Source organism: Tripterygium wilfordii, chromosome 20 (assembly GCF_013401445.1).
Source record: "Tripterygium wilfordii isolate XIE 37 chromosome 20, ASM1340144v1, whole genome shotgun sequence".
Lineage (NCBI taxonomy): Eukaryota > Viridiplantae > Streptophyta > Magnoliopsida > Celastrales > Celastraceae > Tripterygium > Tripterygium wilfordii.
Genome location: NC_052251.1, coordinates 10,197,873 through 10,210,375, shown reverse-complemented (window position 1 = coordinate 10,210,375; position 12,503 = coordinate 10,197,873). Strand labels below are relative to the sequence as shown.

Genomic DNA, 12,503 nt, shown 5'->3' with positions numbered 1-12,503 from the left:
TATATACCCTGTTTTATATCGATTAGAGTTCCTTTTCTTTCTTTTTTTTTTTCTCTCCGTAGTCTTGGATTTGTAAATATTTTCTCTGGATTATATGATATCTATGCTAGTTTTCTGATCCCCTGTTCAGGTCTCTTTCTCCCTCTGTTTTCTGTTCATCAGAGATCGATCTGGGTTTTTCCACATGAGACTTTGATTTGGTCAAGAAGACTTGAATTAGAATTTAAAGAACAATTAGTTTTTCAGTTTCTACAGAGACTTTTCAGGATTAGACATCTCCAATTCCTCTTACAGTCGTTAAATGGTTTGTCCTTTCGTATGAATGGTTTCAAACAAGCCATTATAGCAAAGTTTTAAAAGGATATTCTTTAGTTAATGATTCTTGTCCACCTTTGTTTTGGTAACGATACTACACAAGTTTCTCATTTGAACATTCAATACGGGTGGTCCGAACTCAAATCATTTTAACATTCAATATGAATCTAAACTCAGAGGTAAATTAAACAAAAATTGACTGGCTACAAAAGGTTACTGCTTTAAATGAGAATCAAACTTGTAAACTTCTGAGACGATACGATTTAGCCCATAAAAATTCAACAGTAGAATATCACCTAAGTGATTGTGGCCTTCCCATGCCAAACAATGAAAATATATAATACTTTGCCACTTTGGTAACTTTTAACTTGTGAGGAGGCCTAATAATCATTCATGTAAAGAAAGCAGAGACCCTTTTTTTTTTTTTACTACTTGCTTAATTAGTTGCTTATCTTCTACGTACACATCCAAGAGAAAGCCTCCAACAACTTGTTCTAATTAAATTTTGTGACGTCTCTTTGGCTCTTCTTCCTTCAAAATGGCAATAATGGGGAGTGTTAATTAGCATAGTAACTTAAAGTTCAATACTTCAATTGATTTTTTTTCCTTTTTATTCCCAACCAACTTAACCACCCAAAAAGCGTATATCGTCAAAATCGAAATCGTCCGAAACCGAAGCAATTGGTCAGTTTTTTATAATAAAAAGTGATCATCTGGTTAGTTATATTTATGTCAAAAAAACCAAAAAGGCCCGACTGAAACTGACCGCGAACGTCCCTAATATCGTGGTAGTTTGTGATGAATCTGGACTAGCATGCTGGGCTCGGACCCATAATGTACAAAAAAACAGAGACTGGGCCCATAATCTTCTTTGCCTGAGTGGAATTTTGTGCTGGTAGTCCACCTCTGGCCAACAAAGGAGACAGCTGATTCATTGTCTCTTAAAGAGATTAAGCTTTCAAGAGATACTTATGTGTTTGGCTTGCATGGTCAGGTGGGTATGGCATGTTTTCTTTTACTTAATTTTATGATTTTATCCCCAACAAAAATGGGTTGATGATGATGATACAACTTCAACTATATATCTCGACACAAACGCCCTGAAATCCACTCACACACTAAAATTAAACAAGATTACACAATCTATAGAGATACTGTGAGAGATAGGATTTTTTTTTAATATCTTACATTTCTTAATGCCATTAATAAGTACGATGATTATCTAAATGGGCTTGGACTTGGACTTGGGAACAAAATTCATGTTAAAGATAGTCCGAGCCCATATTTGATCAACTCTATTTACGAGGAGCATATACTTTATAAATAAAGTATATAATGTTTGGAACCCTAAAATTTAAAACCCTATCTTTCTTTGTTCTTGGATGGTTTCTATTCTCTCTCGTCAAAAATGCCGTCCGTCTGTCTTGCATTTTATTAAAGGAGAATTACAGTTCGGACAAAGACAAAGACCGAAAGCAATGGCACATGTTTGGCTGTGCAAAGACAAGGTCAAACAGTGAACCTCCTTTGTCAGGGCTGTAATTCTTCTTTAACAGATGCGAGAGCAAGTTGGTGGTGGCTAGGAGACATGGGGTTGATTGCCGAAAAACCCTAGGTCCTTTCAGCTTAATCTCTACTATATGCTGAATTTGTGTAAGCGTTGTCTGTTTTCTCTCTTTTATCAGCTAAGGTGTCTTTTTTTGTCTTGTTATTACTGATTTAACACTCAATTAGCATATCTATGTTTCTTCCTGACTTGGGTGTGATGAGTCCCAGACCCAGTCGATCTTCCTTGTGAGTATCAACTTTGCTTTTCCTGTTGGAGTAGTTTGGTATTAAGACTAGTATGGGTGTTGATGAAGAATTTGCGAAAGAATAATAATAAGAGGACCTGAAATGATTGTGATTTGAGTAGCTTCTGTAGAAACTGCAAATAGGAAATCATTGGGTGTAGTGACTGCAGAACCTGGTAATGCTTCCTGGATAACAAAATGGGTAAAAGAAATCTTTCAGAGTATTATAGAGATTCAATTAAATGTTACAGATTTGTTTGGCTATAGCTTAGATTCTAAGACTGATCATATTCCCTTTTCTAGAGTTTCTTGGCATCGATGCGGACTTGATACGTGAATCTGTGTGAAAGTGGAAAGTGATTTTTGCTTCTTGTTCTGAAATTAATGAGCTTTTATTGATGTGTGCAAGGCTTTGTCTGATTTTTTTGGAACATGTTAACACGAGGTCCGGTGGTAGAGTGCAAACTAGAGGTCACATATTCAATTCCTAAAAAGTCTCTACACATATTATGTGGGGGTAAGCTCTGCGTACATCTTGTTAGTTCCCGACCTCGCCTACTGCGATAGTCTTGTTCACGAAAGTTTTTATATCTGTATGCCTGAAGCGAAAGTTTTTTTTTTAATCTTTAGGTGCCTGAAGCGAAAGGAAAAATCGCAGTAGCATGTTTGGCTCAAGAGAATTTCGGTTCTGTTTGAATTTGAAACTTTTCTGGGGGTCGCCTGCTTTGTTTTATCCTGGATCTTTGAGCTAATCATTAGTTTGCGCGTTGTCGCGACCTATTTTTTTAGTGGTGAGACTTTGCTTTGAATTTACTTTATCAGAACTTTGAAGGCATGCTTTAGGTATAAGGCAGGTGGTTAGGATGCAAACAATTTTCAACATTTATTCCATTTGGCGTAGAACTCTATTGGAATGTCTTTAGGATTTCTGTTCCAAAGGTTCTGGCAAATGAGGTTGGGTTGCGATTTTTTAGTCGTTTTATGCTGAATACCTTTTTTATATTTATAAATTGCGCTTCAATGTAAAACAATTTAATGACCATAAGGTAAAAGCATTATCTTCCTCATTCTCAAGATACTGTGAAGATTCTGTGGTGTCTTTGTCGTTCTCAAGATGGCAGCTTCAACCCATGGTCTTTTTTAGTGATTGTAATTATTTTTCAATTAGTTATCTGGCAGTACTAGTTCTGATTTCTGCTTTATTAACATGACCTACCTCATACAAACAATGGTCTATTGAAATTGTTAATCAATAGATAATTGAACTGATTGACATTCAGATGTGTTGGGAAGAGATGCTCTAGGCATTATGTTTTTATTATCAGTCTAATTTTTATCTGCATGTGATTTGATTGATTAGCGTTTTTGTGAACATAAACTAACTTTTATGTCTACTTTACCATTTGTATGATTTATGCAGTTTATGTTCTGTGTGAAGTCAATACTGCCTAAGTTAGCTGATTAAGACCTTCTGACATAATTTCTATACTTGATTTGAACTATCAAAAGTTAGCCGATTAATTAATGTCTAACATAATTTCCATTCTCTGCTTTGTGATCAGTCTTATTCTCTTAGATTCCTTTGTCTGTGATGCATTAACATTGGCAGGGTTCGTCATTTTTTTCTATGACTTATTACAGTGTTAAGAGACTCCAAGAGAATTGTCAGAAGATCATGGAATGGAATGAACTAATGAAGTTTGATAAGAGTATCTAGATGAGTTGATATCTTCCTTGGCGTTTAGCTTATGGTGATGCCCTTCATTCTCAATCTTTCTGCACATACTAATACATTCTGTTCGATCTTATAATATGAGCGGGATTTTTTATTCTATGATTCAAATAGAAAAGGCTGGTAAGGAATGTTTTCAGTTCAAATTTCTGGCAAGGTTTTCTTTTCCTTTACTGTTTGTTGGGTCAGTGAGGAAACCTTGGATTCTGCAATCCAAGAACTGTACTTTTTCAAGTCATATGGCAGGCACACATTCTGCACCTAAATCTTGCAATCAAACAGTGTCTTCATATGAACTTGCTTCGTTGGTGTACGCAGCAGAAGCTGCCGGAGCTGGAGGTACGCAGTTTGATTGTCATACACTCATACGTATGCAGTTTTCTTTATCTGTAATAACATGAGCGGTTTAATGCAGCTTGTTTTCATGGTCATGGTTAATATCTGTATTCATCTACTTGCTTTCTGAGACTGCCGTTGCGACGAACCTGATTAGAGTTTGTTTTGCAGGAGGATTGATGCCCACTTTGATTACCTTCCAGCTTCAGTCATCTTTAGTTGCTTACAGTCTGCCTCTACATTAGACATTGCTCTCCTCAACCTCTCCCCTCAACATTGCGTCAGCCGTCAAGACAACGATTACTTCTCTGGTTGTGCACTTTCATTCTCAATTGTAGAAAAGATTTTAGTTTTTGTGATATATACTCCATGTTTTTCTATGTCATCAGAATTAATACAGTGGGTTTGTCTTGTATATAAGATTGCAGAAGAATAAAAGAAAGCAAAAAAAACAGAAAAAAATTGTATTGGGGTACTTAAAATTTTTGTTTCTCTTGTTTCACATGGAGATTTACAAGACTTGCCGGTGGAAGCAGTGCGACCTCATCTCTTGCAGAAAGTGAATACTTGTTATGAAGTTCCTTCAGCTTTCTTTCTTTTGCAGGCTTTTCGTTCGCCATCTCTCTTTGCAGCTGCAAAATGAGTTCCGCACAGTCCCTACTCAAAGATGCACAACAGTTAATACCAAGCGAGCGCTAAGCAAATGCAGGACAAAAAGAGAGGAGGATGAGGAATGTACTTGAGTTGTCTTTTCTTATAGCCAGAGTGAACCTCCAGTGCTTTGCTCCATTGACATTGGGGTTTTAGCATTCGTCGAGCAACATAGACTGCAGACGCAGCAAGCATCGATGGAGAGTACTTAATGGTGGCGTAATGCGCCATAGAAAGTTCACTTAAATAGAAGATCAAGCTCCTCATCTGCAACAAGAAAAAACCAGGTACTAAATTCAATTCTCCCATAAAGCTTACTTACAAGATTGAAAGATACTCTTACTGTTGTGTTTATAACCTTACTATCACCATCAGAACAAGCTCTTAGACATCGAACGATGAAAACATAAGGCGTTGGAACCGTTAACTTCCAGTTCAGTTTGAGCAATATCTTCTCTTCCATGGCATTTATTTGTTCTTGACTGAAAGTATTCTCCATTGAGCTGTTCTCTATACCAGGAGCCTCTCGAAAAGTCTCGGCCTGAAAATTCCAACACATATAAACGCACGCTTAGCGAATAATAATGAACTCAAGTATGTATATAATACTGAATCTGTTGAAAGATTTCAATGGTGAGTACATTGGGATACTCTTCTTCATCATATTTGCAGGAGACAACCATTGCAGCCATTCCTACTAACTTAATCTCATTCATCTTCACAGTTTCTTTCGCGAGGAACCGATCAAGAATGTTGATGGTAAGATAGAATGTTTCTTGTGCTAGTTGTGACATATGGGTGTGAATTTTATTCAACCAGTCCACAAGTATTGCTCTGCTTTCTTCATTGATTTCTGGTTGCCTGCTCATGTAGTCATCAACCACACTACTTCCCTGGGAAAATCACACAGTTTTCTCAAGAAACAAGCAGCAAAAACACAAACCCATGTCATGTATAAGCATTATTCACACAAATTAAAGCAAACCCAGAATTTATATGTACCTCAGTCTGCTTGTAAACTTCGTATATCTCTTTAACATAGCTACTAACACCAGAATGGACTATGCTGCTAACTTCAGTCATGGGGTTTGCTTCAACTGCAGAGAAATCTAAAGCCGACTTTTTTTCTTCGGCTTTTCTTTTCCGGCCCCTGAGAATCATCTCACAACACATTGATTAGGTTGAACTTTCTGATTATCAGAAGAAAAACACATCAATTACTTTGTGGTTGAATTTGTTTACATGTACCTTAAAATTCTTCAAACACAGGGTATAGTTTTTCTTCTTTTGATGAAGCACGACATTGTTATAGTTGATCTCATGTATAGCTATATATGTATATACACAACAGGAATTGTTATTACAGTAGGAATCCTCTTACAATTAGAACTTCAAAAGTTGGAACCAATTGCAACTACAGTTTCTTTTCTTAAAGAGTTATTAGTCACTATGATATATCTATAGATCATATATACACACGACACACGTATGCATTCAAATTAATGCAAACAGGGGGACTGGGGTTAGTCTTTCTTTGGTTGGATTTCTACTTGAATTCCAAAAGAGATTTAAATATCAAATTCTTATTAATATGTATGTACTGACTAAGAAGGTTCTGAGGTGGATTCCCACTAGAAGTAATACCCTTGCAGGCATATGGTTATGCAATACCCTTATGAGTATGCATTGGATTTTGGCCAACTTTCTATGTCATTAGGAGTGAAACTCAAAATCCATACTGATCTGCACAACTTTGTCTTCCTAGGCTCAGCATCAACCCATATTAGTTTGAGCCCAGGAAAAGCGTTTGTTATTATTTAGGAAGTTTGACCTATTATATATTGTACTTCATATCTTCTCTTGGGCGATATAAGACAAAAGACTTAACCCCTTCGCCACTCGGTATCTCTTCCAATACCACCAAACTTACATTGGAGAGACTTGTTCCCATATAGAATGTACAAAGAACAAGCTTGTATGATACCATTCTCGGTTAATAAAATATATATTTATTATTTTTCATTTTATGCAGAACCTTCCCAACCCTAATTTCGCATGGTCTAAAATTGATAAACAAAAGGAATTTTATTCTTCGTTTATCATTGAAATCATCTCTCTCTGTTTTTTTTTTTAAAAAAGAGTTGAAACTCCTACATTTCATTCCAAGATAATAAATGTTAAAATCAGTGCCACAAAAATAACCTAAGAATTTACAAACACCAGACAATATCGAATTACACTACAAAATTTCAAACACCGAACTCTCTCTCCAAACGAACCCTCTAACGAAAAAAGAGTGTTAACACGTGGACCAATCACACCGATCCCAACTTTTCAACGGAAAGGCATGTGATTTGGATGCATAAATTAATTAATAAATAATTTTCATTAATTGCTTTGACTGTTCATATAAACATTCATAATCATTTTCCATCATTTATTAAGGTAAAAAGTTAAAACTGTGGTGAACAAACGTTTCATGGTGATTGATGGGTGGGGACGTGAACATACAAGATATGTATATGCATCATCATAATGGGTGGGATCAAGAATATATATATATATATGATATGATGGTGATTGATGGATGAGGTCGTGAACATACAAGATATATATATGCATCATCATAATGGGTGGGATCGAGAATATATATATGCATCATTTCCGACATACATGCGGAGAGACTCTTTATGGATTTGAATCTAATAATTATTTATTAGGATACACAAAAAAATATTTTTCTTATTTTAAGAATGTTAAAAATCCCAAGCCGTCCTTGTTATTCCGGCATACACTCTCTACTATATATAATTAAGCAATTAATTAATATGATAATAAAAAAAAATCATATTTAACATTGAAAAACCGTTGAAAAATATGGAGAAAACACAACTCTCCAGCAAGAAGAATTATTAATGCAAAAAACCAGCAGAATGAACAAGAGAACAAGGAAATGGAAATGTATTGACTTTTATGATTTCTGTATCTCTCCGTCGCTCTCTCTTCTTCACTGTGATAGAATTTATGAAGCATAGACGCAATCGCTGGTCCATTTAATCTTCTGTCTTTTCTTTTCTTTTTTCTTTTTTTATCTCTGACTCTCTCTATTGTCACTCAGTCTATTGCTCTCTCTGTTCATCTGTTAATGGATCCTGAACTAACTTCAAGTCCCTCGCTTGATGGGTTTAAGGTAACTTTTCTTTCTAGTTTGGGGAAAACATGACTTTGCTTGTACGTTTGATTCATTTCTTACAGTTCTTTCTTCATGGGTTTGTTTTTTATGTAAAATTTTCCAGTGTTTTCTTTCCCCAAATTGTATGAAATAGACTTCGAATCTCAGTTGCCAATGAAGCCCTTTTCAATTGTGGATGCAAGATTTAGGATTAGATTGTTTCTTCAAATCACATGCACTGATATTGAAGATAGCTGATCGATTGAGGGTCTGAACTTGTGGAATAGATGGACTGAATATATTTTGTTCTTAAGGGTTTTCTTGTATTGTAGTATGAAGAGCTCTTACATATGATAAAGTTGCCTAATTTGGTGTTGTTTGATTTGTTTCTCTAACCAGATGTCACTTTGTGTGTTCTGCTGGAAAAACTATTGCTTTTTCTTCTTCTTATTCTTGATCCAAGGTTAATTGTGGCACTGGTAGATGAGATTAATACTTATTTTGCTGACAATTCGGCGAAACCTGTTGGAAGAAGGCATCAAGATTCAGTTTTCTTGACCTTGCTTGTTTTATTCTCTATCACTAAAATCTATTAATTTGTCCGTCTACTGCAAAAACTGCAGTGCAATATTTCTATTGTTACCATGTGATCTGAGTTTCTTGAAATAATTTTAGTTTTGTACAAATGCAGAAGCATACACTCCTTTTGTCTTTCCAAAGCCTTGGAGTAGTTTTTGGTCGCTTAAGCACTGCTCCCTTATATGTCTATGGCACGATTCCTGTAGAAGAATTCACATCGTCTGATTCTGCATATCAATACTTATCTTTTATTTTCTGGACTCTGACAATCGTTACCTTGCTAAAGTATGCCATAATTGTATTGAGAGCCGATGATGATGGAGAAGGTAATGGTTAGTTGGTTACAAATAACCATGATTTTTAAAGTTATCCTTTGATAGGATTGGAACATGAATTTTAGTCGTCTTTTATTTGTGCAGGTGGTCCATTTGCGCTGTACTCATTATTGTGCAGGCATGCTAAAGTTGGCCTGCTTCCTAATGATAGAAATGCTAACAAGGTTATGCATTATGAGGCTGGAAGCCCTTTTAGGATCAAGAAGGAAACGAGGGCTAGAAGAGCAATAGAAAACAATAAAACTAGTCATTATTTGATGCTGCTATCGGCCCTGTTTGGTGCTTGCATGATGATTGGTGATGCAGTGCTTACCCCAGCTATTTCTGGTATGACAGTCCCATCACCTTCCGATTATATCTGTTGATAATTTGATACAATTTGCGTTTGTCTTTTCCTCGCATGATAGTAACCATTTAGCTTGAGTGATTTATATTCGTTTTTCTTTCTCCTTGCCAGTGTTATCTGCTTCATCAGGTCTTCAGCGATCATTAGCCGATATGGCAGATATATGTAAGCTCTCTCACTGATGAACAAGAAAAAACAAAGTTGCATGATTTTCTTCATTCCGTGGAACCCATTTTATCGAGAACACATTAATTAATAAGGTGTCTGTGTCTTGTGGCTCTTTCCAGTTTCCTCTTCACCAAAAGAGCAGGACCTTATCGCAGAAGACCTGAATAAGTGTAAGCACTCTATTCCCAGTGTAGATTTCTTTGATTTTGGTAATATGAATGTTCTTGCTTTTCTGTCTCTCATCGCCTTTTTATGATTTTTTATGGTTGTACAATATTCTCAATCAAATGCATTTTGAATCATTCTCACGTGTCTCTTAAAGCGTTCACTGACCCTAAAACTGGTGTTCGTGTTTTTTTCCCTCGAGTCAGATGTCCCAGTTCCGTTTGCCTGTGCCATATTGGTGTGCCTTTTTACACTCCAGCACTATGGGACCCATAAAATAGGCTTTATGTTTGCTCCAATTATCATCGTATGGCTCTTATTCATTGGTGGAGTAGGCATACATAATATAGTGCAATGTGAACCCAAAATCATTTCTGCAATCTCCCCAGTATATATGTATAGATTCATCAGAAATATTGACAAAAGAAGTTGGAGGTCATTGGGGAGCATCCTTTTGTGCATTGCAGGTAAGTGCAGGTTGAAGTTCTGGCGTGTTGAACTGAGACATTTTCTCATGTTCCTATCAATTAACTCCCTTCCCTTGAAATATGCTTGGTTTTAGTAATAAACGCGTTGTTTGACCACTCCATACTCCATCTACTTCACAGGAACAGAGGCTATGTTTGCAGATTTAGGTCATTTTTCAAGAAAGCCACTCCAGGTATCGGAATCAATAGTATTCTGTTGCTTTCAAATGAAGTGTGCTTTGTACAAATAAGAAGAGTTTTGTCCATTGTGTGTGCTGCAGATTGTGTTTGTGTCCTTGATTTATCCAATTCTAATTCTGTGCTATGCGGGTCAAGCTGCATTTATTTCCAAGAACTATGAAAATTTTGAAGATTTCAATCATCTCAGTCGATCTGTACCTAGTAAGCTATTCAGTTGCTATTCCATTTTTTTGACGGCTACTTTTTCATAAGATTGTTTTATTCTCACTCTTGAAATGCATGGGAAGCGCAGAACTTGCACGCCATGTCTTCGTAGTGCTCTCACTTCTTGCTTCAGTCGTAGGAAGCCAAGCAAGTTTAACGGGAAGTTTCTCCATCATAAATCAGTGTCTGGCACTTGGTTGTTTTCCCCGAGTAAAAGTTATACATACATCAGATAAACTTAATGGTCAAGTTTATATTCCAGATGTCAACTGGCTATTGATGGTCCTTAGTCTCTGTGTTACAATTGGTTTCCATGATGCTGTGCGGATTGGTAATGCAGCTGGTACGTTTTCATATCTTGTTCTTTATTTATGATGTTAGAAATCTGAAAAATACAATGTCAGCTTACTTACAAAGATGTCACGCAATCATTAGAATTAGAGAAAACTAATAAGTAATAAATTGTTTAATAATCTTGTCCTTATAGGCTTGTCTCACACATATCGGTTAAATGATCCACAGGCTTAGCAATTGTTTCCGGAATGCTAGTCACATCTTTTCTGATGTCACTTGTGATTGCTTTATACTGGGAGAAGAGTTGGTTGGTCTCTTTGTGCTTCTTACTCTTCTTTGGCTTTGTGGAAGCCATTTACCTATCAGCATGCATGTTAAATTTTCACAAAGGCGCCTGGTCTTTGTTTGTGTTTGTGGCATTGTCCTTGACAATCATGCTTGCATGGCATTATGGAACTATGAAGAAGTACGAGCTTGATTTGCAAAACAAGGTATCTACAGAATGGCTCACAGACTATAGTCCAGGCCTTGGAGTTGCAAGAGTACCCGGAATCGGTTTCATCTTTACTGATATAGTGACAGGAATCCCAGCTTTCTTCTCACATTTCATTACAAATCTTCCTGCATTTCATCAAGTACTGATCTTTGTGTCCTTCAAGTCTTTACCTGTCCCTCATGTGCCCCCAAGTCGACGTTATCTTATAGGCCGGGTTGGTGCCAAGACGTATAAAATCTTTCGATGCATTGTGAGATACGGGTATTGTGATCGTATTCGGGACACAGATGATTTTGAGGAGCAGATTATTCGTTCGATTGCAGAATTCATTTCCCAGGAAGAAAATGATTTTGAATCACTAGTCTCCCCTGAAGGAAGAATGATTGTGGTTGGAAAGCCATCTCCGGAGGGAAATGCCATAATTCCTGTACAGGATACTTGCTCAGATGTGGGAACTACAAGCGTGGCGAACAATGAAACTCCTGTCCGAAGAAAGAAGAAGGTACGATTTACATTGCCTGAAAATCGTCCTAAAATGAACGTATTCGTCAGGCAGGAGCTACAAGAACTAATTGATGCCAGAGAGAGTGGTACTGCATATTTGCTAGGCCGGTCTCATCTAACCGTTCGTCAAGGCTCGAGCTTCTTGAAGCAGTTTCTAATCAAGACTTACGTTGTCTGCGATCAGAATTGCCGAGCCCATCCAGTTGCATTGAACATTCCTCATGCAGCTCTTGTGGAGGTTGGTATGGTCTATACAATATAAACAATCAACACAACACAGATGTTATACTCTGAATGAATGTTGTCACAGTTTAGTCCTACATGATGAGTTTTTGAGGTGTTTTAAGGATTGTCTTGAAGTTGGTGTGGTCTATACATTCTTTCAATAATGCATGTTGCTGCAATGGTTTGCAACAGTTAGCGGATTTTTGTCCAAGCTATTCTAAATGTTATGATGGACGCACACGATTTCATATGAATCATGTGGGTCTCATATTCACATAGATGAGGTGCGTCCATCTCATCATTTGGAATATCTTAGGACAAAAGAATTACTGGGATGCTTATCATTTTCAATTAGTTTGTAGGATAAGTTTTCAAGGTTCTGCATAAATCACTAAGAGCTATAATTTCACGGGCTCAGCCCATTAAATATGGTAAGCACAGATTGGTTTTTGAGTACTGTTGGAGATATGGAGGATGATAGTAGTAGTAGTAGGAATTAACAATAGCTTTCATCAATGGC

The 12,503-nt window shown here is 36.7% G+C and overlaps 1 protein-coding gene and 1 long non-coding RNA gene across 8 annotated transcripts; both read left to right on the top strand.

Moving 5' to 3' along the window:
• Positions 1–1,780: 1,780 nt before the first annotated feature.
• On the top strand, positions 1,781–5,833 carry LOC119987241. 4 transcript variants are annotated; one of them, XR_005465393.1, is made up of 6 exons: positions 1,781–1,968; positions 2,518–2,625; positions 2,739–2,899; positions 3,750–4,179; positions 4,348–5,114; positions 5,203–5,833. It is a non-coding gene; the product is annotated as an uncharacterized LOC119987241 (long non-coding RNA). The 4 variants fall into 4 exon arrangements; XR_005465392.1 differs by having other exon boundaries at positions 1,781–2,109; XR_005465391.1 differs by having other exon boundaries at positions 1,781–2,625; positions 5,203–5,460; positions 5,552–5,833.
• Positions 5,834–7,657: 1,824 nt separating this feature from the next.
• LOC119987055 (potassium transporter 10-like) lies at positions 7,658–12,410 on the top strand. 4 transcript variants are annotated; one of them, XM_038831771.1, is made up of 11 exons: positions 7,658–7,788; positions 7,946–8,017; positions 8,691–8,904; positions 8,998–9,240; positions 9,371–9,424; positions 9,547–9,597; positions 9,799–10,059; positions 10,201–10,253; positions 10,341–10,461; positions 10,553–10,807; positions 10,987–12,020. In XM_038831771.1, the coding sequence occupies exons 2-11, from the start codon at positions 7,973–7,975 to the stop codon at positions 12,018–12,020; spliced, it is 2,331 nt and encodes a 776-aa protein (XP_038687699.1). In that variant the 5' UTR covers positions 7,658–7,788; positions 7,946–7,972. The 4 variants fall into 4 exon arrangements, with proteins under 4 accessions (XP_038687699.1, XP_038687701.1, XP_038687700.1 ...); XM_038831773.1 differs by lacking the exon at positions 7,658–7,788 and adding an exon at positions 12,101–12,410 and having other exon boundaries at positions 7,795–8,017; positions 10,987–12,038; XM_038831772.1 differs by lacking the exon at positions 7,658–7,788 and having other exon boundaries at positions 7,795–8,017; positions 10,987–12,183.
• Positions 12,411–12,503: the final 93 nt, after the last annotated feature.